The sequence below is a fragment of the Cetorhinus maximus genome, unplaced genomic scaffold (genome assembly GCF_964194155.1).
Source record: "Cetorhinus maximus unplaced genomic scaffold, sCetMax3.hap1.1 HAP1_SCAFFOLD_2913, whole genome shotgun sequence".
Classification (NCBI taxonomy): domain Eukaryota; kingdom Metazoa; phylum Chordata; class Chondrichthyes; order Lamniformes; family Cetorhinidae; genus Cetorhinus; species Cetorhinus maximus.
The window spans coordinates 6,754-22,513 of record NW_027598843.1 but is presented as its reverse complement, the minus strand read 5'-3'; the positions used below and the strand labels follow the sequence as shown (position 1 = coordinate 22,513).

The 15,760-nt window shown below is 45.2% G+C and overlaps 1 protein-coding gene across 1 annotated transcript in view; it reads left to right on the top strand.

Moving 5' to 3' along the window:
* vps28 (VPS28 subunit of ESCRT-I) overlaps window positions 1-15,287 on the top strand; it is a gene marked incomplete at its 5' end in the record, with an annotated part of 28,162 nt that extends 12,875 nt beyond the window's left edge. Inside the window, 2 exon segments of the mRNA XM_078537742.1 lie at window positions 14,067-14,158; window positions 14,865-15,287. Of these exon segments, the coding sequence (XP_078393868.1) occupies window positions 14,067-14,158; window positions 14,865-14,985 (213 nt within the window).
* Between the last annotated feature and the right edge of the window lie 473 nt (window positions 15,288-15,760).

The window sequence follows — 15,760 nt, the reverse complement described above, 5'->3', positions numbered from 1 at the left end:
TTAATCTGGGAAAACTTCGTTTTGCTGAAGCCACTTTAACTGGGATTGGCAGCGAAATCCTGTACGCGATCGCTGTGTTTTGGGAAAGAACCGTTGAGTGTTTTAAGAAACTGAACAGATAAACTGGAGTACTTCTTCCTTCAGGGGTGAATTCTCGTAGCATCCACAGATCTGAGAAAAGATCTGCATTGTTGATATTGTAAGATTCTTTGTCAGACAATGCAATGCCCAATCCCAGGCACTGCTTTCTCATGTCCTCTTCTGTTATTTCTCTGAGTTTATTCACATCAGAAAGAACACTGAAATTGTCAGTGTATACTTGCATTTGCTCGCATCATGTGGTGAGTTGCATGAGAGTCTGATCCACAATGACTGGAAAGTAATTGATTTCCAATACTTTCTTGGGCGAATTCTCCAGCTCCTTCTCACCTTTTTTTTTATTCATTCAGGGGATGTGTGCTTTGCTGACTGGGCCAGCATTTATTACCCATCCCTAGTTACTATTGAGAAGCTTAAACGTCCATTTCAGCTGCTCTTTCTGTTGCTGTCTTCTTGGCTGAGGTAAATCCAGTGTTCCTACATTTCTGCATAAAGTCATTGAGTCCTTTGAAGTGTGTGACAGCCACATCGAGCTGCATTTCCCTGGATTGAAGTGCTTTGCTCAAAGTGTTTATGGTGAACATGATGTCGTACCACACAACCATTGCAAAGAGCAATTCTGAATTTTCCAGTTGGTAGTTGACCAAGGACTCAGCCTTTCTTTTAAATTTGGCCCATCGCATTCTTCAGCAACTTTAAGCAAGGCATTCCTGACATCAGCAAAATACTGCGGATACTGGAAACCTGAAACAAAAACAGAAAACGCTGGAAAAGCTCAGCAGGTCTAACAACATCTGTGAAGAGGAAAAAAACAGAATTAATATTTCGAGTCCTTATGACTCTTCTTCACAGCTCTGAAGAAGAATCATACAGACTCGAAACGTTAACTGTTTTTTTTTCGCTCCACAGATGCTGTCATTCCAGATATCACTTGTCCAGTAACAGATTGCTTTTACATTCTCTACCCAACACTCCCACCTAGTGTCTTCCAAACCCACGACCACTACCATCTAGAAGGACAAGGGCAGCAGATAGATGGGAACACCACCACCTGGAAGTTCCCCTCCAAGTCACTCACCATCCTGACTTGGAAATATATCGCCGTTCCTTCACTGTCGCTGGGTCAAAATCCTGGAACTCCCTCCCTAACAGCACTGTGGGTGTACCTACACCACATGGACTGCAGCGGCTCAAGAAGGCAGCTCACCCCCACCTTCTCAAGGGCAATTAGGGATGGGCAATAAATGCTGGGCCAGCCAGCGAAGCCCACATCCAATGAATGAATAGAAAAAAGTCAATAAAATTCTCTCTTACCTTCGCTTCTCTAGAAGTCATGCCAATGAAACGGAGCATAAGAGACATCTGCTCTTGATGAATCAGGCCAGGCGTACAGTCAAGAATGTGCAAAGTATTTTGCAGCCTTCACCTTTTCAATAACCTTTTTCTTCACCTGCAACACCATCATTGAGATTAGCTCATTTTGAATATGAGGTCCAAGATAATGGTCATGGATTTCTTCATTTTTGATGCGTTGGACATGTTCTTGCATCATAAGATTGAATTTAGTTATCATCTCAGTTAATCCCAGAAATTTGCCATTGTTATGTTCATAAAGCCTTGCATTTGTTCCATGAAATGCTGAGACATGCTCAGCTAGGCGCTACACAACTGCTACAGAAACAGAAACTAGGAGCAGGAGTAGGTCATTCCAGCCCTTCAACCCTGTTCCACCATTTAATATGATCATGGCTGATCCTCTATCTCAACGTCATACTCCCGCTCTCTCCTCATACCCCTTGACGCCTTTAGAATCCAGAAATCTATCTATTTCCTCCTTAAATATATTCAGTGACTTGGCCTCCACAGCCTCTGTGGTAGAGAATTCCACAGGTTCACCACCCTCTGAGTGAAGAAGTTTCTCCTCATCTCAGTCCTAAATGGCCTTACCCGTATCCTGAGACTGTGACCCCCTTGTTCTAGACTCCCCCAGCCAGAGGAAACATCATCCCTGCATCCAGTCTGTCCATCCCTGTCAGAATTTTATGCGTTTCAATGAGATCCCCTCTCATTCTTCTAAACTCCAGTGAACACAGGTCTAGTCGGCCCAATCTCTCCTCATACGACAATCCTGCCATCCCAGGAGTCAGTCTAGTGAACCTTCACTGCACTCGCTCTATGGCGAGTATATCCTTTCTTAGGTAAGGAGACCAAAACTGCACACAATACTCCAGGTGTGGTCTCACCAAGGCCCAGTAGAGCTGCAGTAAGGCATCCTTGCTCCTGTACTCAATTCCTCTCGCAATCAAGGCCAACATTGCATGGCAGGGCGGCTCAGTCAAGTGGAATGCGTGTCTTGTAATATGTGGGAAGTCATGGACGCTACCGGTGTCCTACACGACCACATGTGCAGGAAGTGCTGTCAGCTGCAGAAACTTGAGCTCCGGGTTTTAGAGCTCGAGCGGCGGCTGGAGTCATTGGCACATCCGTGAGGCTGAGATATGTGGATAGCACGTTCAGAGAGGTGGTCACACCGCAGCTTAAGGGCCTGGAGATAGAGAGGGAATGGGTGACCACCAGGCAGTCCAAGAGAAGTCGGCAGGTAGTGCAGGACTCCCCTGGGGTCCCGCTCACAAATCGGTTTTCCATTTTGGAAGCTGGTGTTGTCGCTGGTTCCTCAGAGGAGTGCAGTCAGAGCCAAGTTTGTGGCACCACGAGCGGCTCGGCTGTACAGGAAGGGAGGAAGAAGAAAGAAAAAGCTATAGTGATAGGGGATTCATTGGTTAGGGGAACAGACAGGTGTTTCTGCGGCTGTAGACGCGACTCCAGGATGGTATGTTGCCTCCCTGGTGCCAGGGTCAAGGATGTCACAGAGCGGCTGCAGAACATTCTTCTGGGGGAGGGTGAACAGCCAGTGGTGGTGTTCCACATTGGTACCAATGACTTAGGTAGGAAGGGGGATGTGGTCCTGCACTTAGAATTTAGGGAGCTAGGAAAATAATTAGCAAGCAGGACCTCAAATGCAGTAATCTCCAGATTACTCCCAGTGCCACATTATACTGCGTCTGCCACGTAGTTGCCCATTCATTCAACCTGTCTAAATCACATCGAAGACTCTTAACACCCTCCTCATCGCTCACATTCCTACCAAGCTTTGTGTCATCAGCAAACTTGGAAATATTACATCTGGTTCCCTCATCCAAATCATTGATATATATTGTGAATAGCTGGGGCCCAAGTATTGACCCCTGTGGTACCCCACTAGTCACCACCTGCCACTCTGAAAAAGACCCATTTATTCCTAGGCCCTGTTTCCTATTACAGAATCACAGAATCTCTCAGTGCAGAAGAGGCCCCTCGGCCCATCGAGTCTGCACTGACACGAGAGAGACTCCTGACCCATCTACCTAAACCCATTTACCGGCACTTGGTCCATAACCTTGAATGTTATGATGTGCCAAGTGCTCATCCAGGTGCTTTTTAAAGGATGTGACGCAACCCGCCTCCACCACCCGCCCAGGCAGCGCATTCCAGACCGTCACCGCCCTCTGGGTAAAAACGTCTTTCCTCACATCCCTCCTAAACCTCCTGCCCCTCACCTTGAACTTATGTCTATTTGTGACTGACCCTTCAACTAAGGGGAACAGCTGCTCCCTATCCACCCTGTTTATGCCCCTCATAATCTTGTACACCTCGATCAGGTTGCCCCTCAGTCTTCTCTGCTCCAACGAAAACAACCCAAGTCTATCCAAGCTCTCTTAATAACTTAAATGTTTCATCCCAGGCAACATCCTGGTGAATCTCCTCTGCACCCCCTCCAGTGCAATCACATCCTTCCTATAATGTGACGACCAGAACTGCACACAGTACTCCAGCTGTGGCCTCCACCAAGGTTCTATACAACTCCAACATGACCTCCCTACTTTTGTAATCTATGCCTCGATTGATAAAGGCAAGTGTCCCATATGCCTTTTTCACCACCCTAATAACATGCCCCTCCGCATTCAGAGATCTATGGACACACACGCCAAGGTCCCTTTGTTCCTCAGAACTTCCTAGTGTCATGCTGTTCGTTGAATACTTCCTTGTCAAATTACTCCTTCCAAAGTGTATCACCTCTCACTTTTCATCTGCCACTTATCTGCCCATTTGACCATCCTGTCTTTATCTTCCTGAAGCCCAAGACACTCAACCTCACTGTTAACCACCCAGCCAATCTTTGTGTTATCCGCAAACTTACTAATCCTACCCCCCACATAGTCATCTATGTCGTTTATATAAATGACAAATAATAGGGGACCGAGCACAGATCCCTGTGGTACGCCACTGGATACTGGCTTCCAGTCCTGTCATCACCCTCTGTCTCCTACGACTAAGCCAATTTTGAATCCACCTTATCAAATTACCCTATATCCCATGTGTATTTGCCTTCTTTATAAGTTTTCCATGTGGGACCTTGTCAAAGGCTTTGCTGAAATCCGTATAAACGACATCAACTGCACTACCCTCATCTACACACCTGGTCACCTCCTCAAAAAGTTCAATCAAATTTGTGAGGCAGGACCTCCCTCTGGCAAAGCCATGCTGACCATCCCTGATCAAACCTTGCCTCTCCAAGTGGAGATAGATTCTCTCCTTCAGAATTTTCTCCAATAGTTTCCCTACCAATGACGTGAGACTCATTGGCCTGTAGTTCCCTGTCTTATCTCTACAATCCTTCTTAAATAGCGGAACCACATTAGCTGTTCTCCAGTCCTCTGGCACCTCCCCCGTGGCCAGAGAGGAATTAAAAATTTGGGTCAGAGCCCCTGCGATCTCCTCCCTTGCCTCCCTCAGCAGTCTGGGACATAAATCATCTGAACCTGGAGATTTGTCCACTTTTAAGCCTGCCAACACCTCCAATACCTTGTCACTCCCTATATCGATTTGCTCAAGAACCTCGCAGTCACTCTTCCCAAGTTCCATACCTTCATCCTCATTCTCTTGGGTGAAGACGGACGTGAAGTATTCGTTCAACACTCTACCGATGTCCTCTGGCTCCACCCATAGATTTCACCCTTGGTCCCTTATGGGCCCTACTCTTTCCCTAGTTATCCCCTTCCCATTGATATACTTATAGAATATCTTGGGATTTTCCCTACTTTTACCAGCCAGAGCTTTCTCATATCCCCTCTTTGCTCTCCCAAATGCTTTCTTAAGCTCCACCCAGCACTTTCTGTACTCCAATAATGCCTCTGCTGATTTGCTCCCCTTGTACCCGCTAAAAGCCTCTCTTTTCCTTCTCACCGTATCCTGAATATCTCTGGTCATCCATGGTTCTCTGGGCTTGTTACTCCTTCCTATCACCCTAGAGGGAACATGTTGAGCCTGTACCTTCCCCATTTCCTTTTTCACTCCAAGATCTCTCACCACTTCTACACCTCTCAATATCCTCCCATTTATTGTGTATTCCTTTGCCATGTTTGACTGACTAGCCTGTTAACAGACCTCCAATCCTCCAGTATTTCACCCGTATCCAGTGAGGATTGGAAAATGATGGTCAGACCCTCCTCAATTTCCTCCCTGGCTTCTTTAAACAGCCTGGGGTACGTTTCATCCGGCCCTAGTGATTTATCCACTTTCAAGGATGTTAATCCCCTTCATACTCCCTCTCTCCCTGTGTTTATCACATCCAATACTTCACACTCCTCCTCCTTAACTACAATATCTGCATTGTCCCCTCTTTTGTGAAGACAGACACAAACTATTCACTAAGATCCACACCCACATCCTCCACCTCCACACACAGGTTACCTTTTGGTCTTTCCTGGGCCTTACTCCCTCCTTAGTTATTCTCTCACTCTTAATGTATTGATAAAACATCTTTGGGTTCCCCTTGATTTTGCGTCCAATATTCTTTCATGTCCTCTCTTTGCTTTCCTAGTTTTCTTTTTGATTTCACCCCTCCACTCTCTATACTCCCCTCAGCTTTCTGTAGTATTGAGTTCTCGGTGACTGACATAAGCTTTCCTTTTCTGCCTTATCTCACCCTGTTAGCTCCTCGATATCCAGGGGGCTGTAGATTTGACCATCCCACCCCTTTCCTTTGTGGGAACGTGTTTACTCTGAACCCTGTGAACTTCCCCTTCGAATGCCTCCCATGGCTCGGACACTGAGTTACCTTCAAGTAGCTGTTTCCAGTCCACTTTTGCTAAATCATTCCTAAAACTAAGTTCAGAACCATGCTGTCTCTTATTGAACTTGCTACATACTGGCCAAAAAGATTCTCCTGAATGCACCTTAAGAATTCTATTCCCTCCATTCCTTTCACATTGAAACTACCCCAAGTCAATATTGGGGTAGTTAAAATCCCCTACTATTACTGCCCTACTGTTTTTGCACTTCTCAGAGATTTGCCACATATTTGCTCTTCTATCTCCCTCTCACTGGATAAATCAACTGAGATAGATCAATGGAGAAGCAGTGGCAGACATTTAAGGGGATATTTCAGAGTATTCAGAATAAGTACGTTCCTATTATAAAGAAAAATTCCAAGAGGAGGATCCACCACCCGTGGTTAACTAAAGATGTTAAGGAAAGCATCAAACTTAAGGAAAAAGCATTTAGCTGCGCAAAGATAAGTGACAGGATAGATGATTGGACATAATATAAAGAATGGCAGAGAAAGACTAAAAGGTTAATCAGGAGAAAGAAATTAGAGTGTGAGAGGAAGCTAGCTAGAAATGTAAAAACAGATAGTAAGAGTTTCTACAGGTGTTTAACAAGGAAAAGAGTAAGTAAAGTGAGTGTTGGTCCTCTAGAGAGTGACAGTGTGGGGTTAATAATAGATAATAAGAAAATGGTGGAAGAAATGAACAAATATTTTGCTTCTGTCTTCACTATAGAGAATACAAAAAACATTCCAGTAATCGCTGTAAATCAGGAGGTGAACGGGAGAGGGGAACTTGGTGAAATTACAATCACTAGGGAAGCGGTACTGAGCAAACTGATGGAGCTGTGGGCTGACAAGTCTCTGGGTCCCGATGGACTTCATCCTAGTGTCTTAAAAGAGGTGGCTAATGAGGTCGTAGATGCGCTGGTGTTAATTTTCCAAAATTCGCTAGATTCTGGAAAGGTTCCATCAGACTGGAAAGTAGCAAATATAGTCCCTCGATTCAAGAAGGGAGGGAGGCAGAAAACAGGAAACTGTAGGCCAGTTAGCTTGATGTCTGTCGTGGGAAAGTTGTTAGAATCGATCATTAAGGAGGTTACAGCTGGGCACTTAGAGAAACTCAAGGCAATAGGGAAGAGTCAGCATGGTTTTGTGAACCAATTTTAACCAATTTATTGGAGTTTTTTGAAGGAGTAACATGCGCTGTGGATAAAGGGGAGCCTCTAGATGAACTGTACTTGGATTTCCAGAAGGCATTTGATAAGGTGCTACATGAAGGGTTATAACAGAAAATAAAACCCCATGCTGTAGGGGGTAACATATTAGCATAGATAGAAGATTGGCTGGCTGGCAGAAAGCAGAGAATATGCATAAATGGGTCTTTTTCTGATTGGCAGGATGTGACGAGTGGAGTCCCACAGGGGTCTGTGTTGGGGTCTCAACTTTTTACAATTTACATCAATGATTCAGATGAGGGGAGCGAAGACATGGTGGCTAAATTTGCAGATGACACAAAGATAGGTAGGAAAGTCTGTTGTGAAGAGGACATGAGGTTGCAGATGGATATAGATGGGTTGAATGAGTGGGCAAAGATCTGGCAAATGGAGTTTAATGTGGGAAAATGTGAAGTTGTTCACTTTGGCAGGAAGAACAAAAGAGCAGAGTATTACTTAAATGGAGAACGGCTGCATAATTCTGAGGAGTAGAGGGATCTTGGTGTTCCAGTATGAGTCACAAAAAGTTAGTTTGCAGGTACAGCAAGTAATTAAGAAGGCTAATGAAATGCTATCCTTTATTGCGAGAGGGATTGAACATAAAAGGATGTTATGCTTCAGTTATACAGAACCTCGACCGCACTTCGAATACTGTGTGCAGTTTTAGTCTCCTTATTTAAGGAAGGGTGTAAATGCATTGGAGGTGGTTCAAAGGAGGTTTACCAGATTGAACAAATAACAAAGAAAAGTACAGCACAGGAACAGGCCCTTCGGCCCTCCAAGCCTGCGCCGATCATATTGCCCGTCGACTAAAACATTTTGCACTTCCGGGGTCCGTATCCCTCTATTCCCATCCTATTCATGTATTTGTCAAGCTACCTCTTAAACACCACTATCGTACCTGCTTCCACCACCTCCTCTGGCCGCGAATTCCAGACACTCACTACCCTCTGCGTAAAAAACTTGCCCTGCACATCTCCTCTATAGTTTTCTCCTCTCACCTTAAATCTATGTCCCCTAGTAATTGACTCTTCCACCCTGAGAATAAGCTTCTGACTATCTACTCTGTCCATGCCACTCATAATTTTGAAAACTTCTATCAAGTTGCCCCTCAATCTCCGTCGCTCTAGTGAGAACAATCCGAGTTTCTCCAACCTCTCCTCATAGCTAATAACCTCCAGACCAGGCAGCATCTTGGTAAACCTCCTCTGCACCCTCTCCAACACCTCCATATCCTTCTGGTAATGTGGCAACCAGAATTGCACGCAATATTCCAAGTGTGGCCTAACCAAGGTTCTATACAGCTGCAGCATGACTTCCCAGCTTTTATACTCAATACCCCTGCCAATGAAGGCAAGCATGCCATATGCCTTCCTGACTACCTTATCCACCTGCGTTGCCACTTTCAGTGACCTGTGCATCTGTACACCTAGATCCCTCTGCCTGTCGATGCACTTAAGGGTTCTGCCATTTACCGTGTAATTCCTGCCTGTATTAGACCTTCCAAAATGCATTACCTTGCATTTGTCCGGATTAAACTCCATCTGCCATTTCTCCACCCAAGTCTCCAACCGATCCATATCCCATTGTATCCTTTGACAATCCTCTTCACTATCTGCAACTCCTCCAACCTTAGTGTCGTCTGCAAACTTACTAATTAGCCCAATTACATTTTCCTCCAAATCATTTACGTATACTACAAACAGCAAAGGTCCCAGCACTGATCCCTGCGGAACTCCACTAGTCACAGCTCTCCATTCAGAAAAGCACCCTTCCACTGCTACCCTCTGTCTTCTATGACCAAGCTAATTCTGTAACCATTTTGCCAGCTCACCTCTGATCCCGTGCGACTTTACCTTCTGTACCAGTCTGCCATGAGGGACCTTGTCAAAGGCCTTACTGAAATCCATGTAGATAACATCCACTGCCCTTCCATCGTCGATCATCTTTGTCACTTCCTCGAAAAACTCGATCAAGTTAGTGAGACACGACCTCCCCTTCATAAAACATGCTGCCTCTCACTAATACGCCCATTTGCTTCCAAATAGTAGTAAATCCTGTCACGAAGAATCTTCTCCAATAATTTCCCTACCACTGACGTAAAGCTCACCGGCCTGTAATTTCCTGGATTATCCCTGCTACCCTTCTTAAACAATGGAACAACATTGGCCATTCTCCAGTCCTCTGGGACCTCACCCGTAGCCAGTGAGGATACAAAGATTTCTGTCAAGGCCCCAGCAATCTCCTCCCTTGCCTCCCTCAGTACCCTGAGGTAGATCCCATCTGGCCCTGAGGACTTATCCACCTTAATATTCTTCAAGACGCCTAACACCTCTTTTTTTATCTCAACATGATCCATGCTATCTACACACTCTTCCCTAGACAAATCAACCACTAAATCCTTCTCTTTGGTGAATACTGATGAGAAGTATACATTTAGTATCTCTCCCATTTCTTCTGGCTCCACACACAGATTCCCACCTCTGTCCCTGAGTGGGCCTACCCTTTCCCTGGCTACCCTCTTGCTTGATACCTGGAATGAGTGGGTTTTTTTATGAGGAAAGGTTGGTCAGACTGTGCTTGTTTCCACTGGAGTTTAGAAGAGTGAGGGGTGATTTGATTGAAGTATACAAGATCCTGAACGGCCTTGACAAGGTGGACGTGGAAAGGATGTTTCCTCTTGTGGGTGAGCCCAGAACTAGGGGGCACTGTTTTAAAATTAGGGGTCACCCTTTTAGGACAGAGATGAGGCAAATTTTTTTCTCTGAGGGTTGTGTGACTTTGGAACTCTCTGCCTCAGAAGGTGGTGGGGGCGGGGTCATTGTATATTTTTAAGGCAGAGGTAGATAGATTCTTGTTAGGCAAGGGAATCAAAGGTTATCGGGGGTAGATGGGAATGTGGAAATCTAAACACAAGATGATCAGCCATGTTGGTATTGAATGGCGGAGCAGGCTTGAGGGGCAGAATGGTCTACTCCTGTTCCAGTTTCTTATGTTCTTATGACTGTTTGGGGGTCTCCAAATCGTGTAACTGCCCTTTTTTGTTCCTTAGCACAATCCATATGGCCTCATTTGATGATCCTTCTAACATATCATCCTTCCTCACAGCTGTAAGTTTCTTTGACCAAAATTTCCACCCCGCCCTCTATTTTTATCACCCTCTCTACCTTGTCTGAAAACTGTGACCAGGAATGTTGAACTGCCTTCCTGTCCCTCTTTAAGCCATGAGCCTGTAATAACTATGATATAATACTGCCACGTTTCTATCTGTGCCCTCAGCTCATCTGCTTTATTTGCTCTGCTCCTTGCATTGAACATAAGAACAAAAGAAACAGGACTAGGAGATTCGGCCCCTCAAGCTTGCCCCGTCATTCAATAAGATCATGGCTAATCTGCCCCTGGCTTCAACTCCTCTTTCGAGCCAGCTCATAGCCCTCAACTCTCCGATATTTTAAAAATCTATCTACCTCCTCTTTAAATACTTTGTGATCTAGCCTCCAGAACTCTCTGAGGTAGAGAATTCCAGACATTCACTACCCTCTGAGAGAAGAAATTCCTTCACATCTCAGTTTTAAATGAGTGTCCCCTTATTCTGTAACTATGTCCCCTAGTTCGAGATTCCCCCACTAATGGGAACATCTTCTCAACATCTACCCTGTCAAGTCCCCTCAGAACTTTGTATGATTCAATAAGATCACCCTTCATTCTCCTAAATGCTAATGAATAAAGGCCTAACCTGTTTAGCTGTTCTTGATAAGTCAAACCCTTCATCCCAGGAATCAGCCTAGTGAATCTCTTCTGAACTGCTTCCAATGCCAGTATATCCTTTCTTAAATACGGGGACCAAAACTGTACACACTGCTCCAGGTGCGGCCTCACCAACACCCTGTACAGTTATAACAAGACTTCCCTATTTTTAAACTCCAACGCCCTAGCAATACCGGCCAAAATTCCATTTGCCGCCTTAATTACTTGCTGCGCCTACATGATAAGTTTTTGTGTTTCATGCACAAGAGCACCCAGATCCCTCTGTGCTGCACTTTTTTGGAGTCTCTCCCTATTTAAATAATAGTCTGTCTTTTGATTCTCCCCACTAAAGTGCATGACCTCACACTTTCCTACATTAAACTCCATCTGCCAAGTTTTGTCCCACTCACTCAACCTGTCTATATCCCCTTTCAGATTCCTCATGCCCTCATCATAACATGCCCTCCCACCTATTTTTGTATAGTCAGCAAATTTGGATACATTACACTCTGCCCCCTCCTCCAAGTCATTAATATAGATAGTAAATAATTGAGGCCCTAGGACTGATCCTTGTGGCACTCCACTAGTTACATCTTTCCAACCTGAAAAAGACCCATTAATGCTGACTCTCTGTCTTCTGTGTGTTTTCCAATCCTCAATCCATCCTGATACATTACCCCCAATACCATGAGCTCCTATCTTGTGCAATAACCTTTTATGTGGCACCTTATCGAATACCTTCTGGAAATCCAAATACACTACATTTACCTGTTCCCCTTTATCAACTCTGCTTGTTATAAACTCAAAGGACTCCAGCAAATTTGTCAAACATGGTTTCCCTTTCACAAAACCATGTTGACTCTGTCTGACTGTGTTAAGCTTTTCTAAATGTCCTGCTATTTCTTCCTTAATAATGGACTCTAACATTTTCCCAACAACAGATGTTAGGCTGACTGGCCTATAGTTTCCTGCTTTTTGTCTCCCTCCCTCCTTGAACAGGGGCGTCACATTAGCGGTTTCCCAATCCGTTGGGACCCTCCAGGAATCCAGTGAGTTCTGGAATATTTCGACCAATGTCCTCACTATCCCTGCAGCCACTTCCTTTAAAACCCTTGGGTGCAGGTCATCAGGTCCTGGCGACTTGTCTGCCTTTAGTCCCGTTAGTTTGTCAAATACTTTGTCCCTTGTGATCGAGACAGTTACAAGATCTTTCCTCCCATTAGCTCCTCGCTTATCTGATATCTTTGGGATGTTTATAGTGTCCTCCACCATGAAGACAGATGCAAAGTATTGGTTTAAATTATCTGCTGTTTCTCTGTTCCCCATTATCAATCCTCCAAGGGTTCCACGCTCACTTTAGCTACTCTCTTTCTTTTTATAAACCCGTAGAGGCTCTTGCTGTTTGTTTTTATATTTCTTGCCAGTTTACTTTCATAATCAATTTTCTCCCTCTTTATTAGCTTTTTAGTCATCTGGTTCCTAAAAAATTCCCAATCCTCTGGCCTACCTTCGGGACTCTCTCTTTGCTGCAAAGAACAGTATCTATTCCCCTAACTATGCTATCCCCTATTCCTACGACATTTCTCATTTCTCCCCCCACTTGAATGGCGCTCTGTACCACGGTGCTGTGGTCAGTTTGCTCATCCTCCCTGCAGTCTGTGCCCTCGCCCACACTGGGAGCAAGAACCTCTTACCTATTGGACAAGGGCACTTGCTGAGGCTCTTCCAAAGCTAAATTCTGGATCCCCATACCTGCCTCACTCGCAGTCACACCCTCCTGTCCCTGACTACGGACCAAATTTAATGTAATTAATCTAAGGGGTGTGACTGTCTCCTGAAACACAGCGTCCAGGTAACTCTCCTGGAGTTACCTTGAGCACTGCCAAATGCTTTTACTTTCCAACCTTTGTTTCCTCTGCCCTCCAGACTCATCCAGCAATTTTCTACTTCCATTTTCATTTCTGATTTTGACCCAACTGAATCTACTCTCAGGTCCTCATCCCCCTCCCAAACTAGTTTGAACCCCCCTCAAGGGATTTAGTCCTGGTTCTGCTTCTCGAACCTAACCTTGTAACTAAATTCCCTCATCACTGGAACCATTCTGGTAAATCTCCTCCGCATTCATAGTCACCATTACTGACACAAGTTTGAATTACAGATTTATTAGTTGAATTTAAGTTCCACTAGCTGCCAAACCATGGAGAGGTTTGAATGCATGACCCAGAGCACTAGCCTGGGCCTCTGGCTTACTAGCTGAGTGATATTACCACAATGCCATTGTCCCCCCCAAGTAGCTGATCTGTGGTGACAGGAATAATGTATTATTCTGCTGCTAAGCTGAGGCTGTGCCTCCTGATGGCCACAGAATCTGACTGGAATGAAGGAATCAGTGACTCAGGTCAGTTGGAGTTGCATTGTAGTTTGGCCTGGGCATTTTACAGATTACATGCTATTTGGCAGTTTCAGGCTGTGTCTTTTAAAACGGTTTGTCAACTTTAATTGAATGGTGAACCGGATGTAGAGGGGCCTCTGAAATCCCATGATGTTACCTCTGGAAAGTCAGAGCCAAGTGGTTTGTGTGTTAGTGCTGCTGCTGCAGGTGTGGTCTCCACTGATCAGCAGTAACTGTGGCTCTATCCAGCTACAGGCATGACCATGTGTCGCAGCGATGGTGATAGCCAAATAAAGAGTGGGTAATTCAGAATGATGATGATGGAATTGGATAATGTATTCAATGTACCTCCTTATGGTAGAACAGTAACATGAGTAGAGAAGCTGTACTCCTGGTTCCATACACTGCCCACTCTCTGTTACCTGTGGATAGCACAGCATTCAGCCTAAATTTAACTCCTTTACAGATCCAGCCTGATCTCCGGGAGCTCATGGAGACGATGAATCGAATGAGTAATCTGCCAACGGATTTCGAGGGAAAGGAGAGAGTCGATCAGTGGTGAGTTTTGGAGTGAATCCCTGTGGCAGTGGGATTAGTTTGGGATTGATGGCTATGGGGAGAGAGCGGGGCAGTGGGATTAGTTTGGGATTGATACTGGGCTATGGGGAGAGAACGGGGCAGTGGGATTAGTTTGGATTGATACTGGACTATGGGGAGAGAGCGGGGCAGTGGGATTAGTTTGGGGATTGACACAGGGCTATGGGGAGAGGTGGGGCAGTGGGATTAGTTTGGGATTGATACAGGGCTATGGGGAGAGGTGGGGCAGTGGGATTAGTTTGGGATTGATACAGGGCTATGGGGAGAGAGTGGGACAGTGGGATTAGTTTGGGATTGATACAGGGCTATGGGGAGAAAGTGGGACAGTGGGATAAATTTGGGATTGATACAGGGTGATGGGGAGAGAGCAGGGCAGTGGGATTAGTTTGGGATTGATACAGGGCTATGGGGAGAGAGCGGGGCAGTGGGATTAGTTTGGGATTGATACAGGGCTATGGGGAGAGAGTGGGACAGTGGGATAAATTTGGGATTGATAAGGATAGTGGAGAGGGAAAGCTAGCCACTGGGGGTGGAGGAGAGTTCTATGGTGTTAACCCCAATGCTGAATGAGCACTGACTCACTCCAGTTATACAGAGGAAGGGGAGGGATTTCTCTGTTGTTTGGATGGAATCACTTGGTTTGCTGCAGTGTTCTGGTGTTTTGCAGGCTGCAGAAGCTCAGTGGAATGTCAGCCTCAGATGAACTGGATGATACCCAAGTGCGTCAGATGCTGTTTGACTTGGAGTCTGCCTATAACTCATTCAACAGGTTTCTGCATTCTTCATAAAGAGCCTCTCGTGGAGTGCAGCCCTGGAAATCACTCCAGTGGATTCTCCTTTCACATTCACACTCTGATAGTTCCTGAGATCCTCCAGCCATCTGATCTTTTCAAACTGCCGAGTGGAATTCCCTCACTAACACCTCCTTCCACTTTCTGTGATTCCTGTTTTCCACAAGGAATGCAAGGTGTTCATGTCTCTCTGTCTTGGTGTAGGTATAGTATCTGCTGTAAAATAGATCTGCTATGTTTTTTTCTGGCCTTTGTATGATTGCTTTGATTTCTCTGAATAAAATGGAAGCTAATTCTCATTCTCCGTCTAGTTTTTGGGTTGTCCCATTCTGAAAGTCATTGATGTTTGTTCAGTAAATATCTGTGTGAAGTGTATATAACTGCTTGTTGTCAGGTGATTTCTGCTAAAATTAGCTTGCGTTTAAACAGCGCCACAATTACTTGGCTAGTCAGTTTCTATTGGACAACAAAGGCTCAGGTACACAAAAATGAATTTGTTGCTTAAGCATTCTGATTCGCTGATTAATTCATGTAAGAGATTTCAAAATTCCAGGAGGGACACCTCTGAAATACCTCAGGATTTTAAAAAATTCATTCACAGGATGTGGGCTTCGCTGGCTGGGCCAGCATTTATTGCCCATCCCTAGTTGCCCTTGAGAAGGTGGTGGTGAGCTGCCTTCTTGAACCGCTGCAGTCCATGTGGTGTAGGTACACCCACAGTGCTGTTAGGGAGGGAGTTCCAGGATTTTGACCCAGCAACAGTGAAGGAATG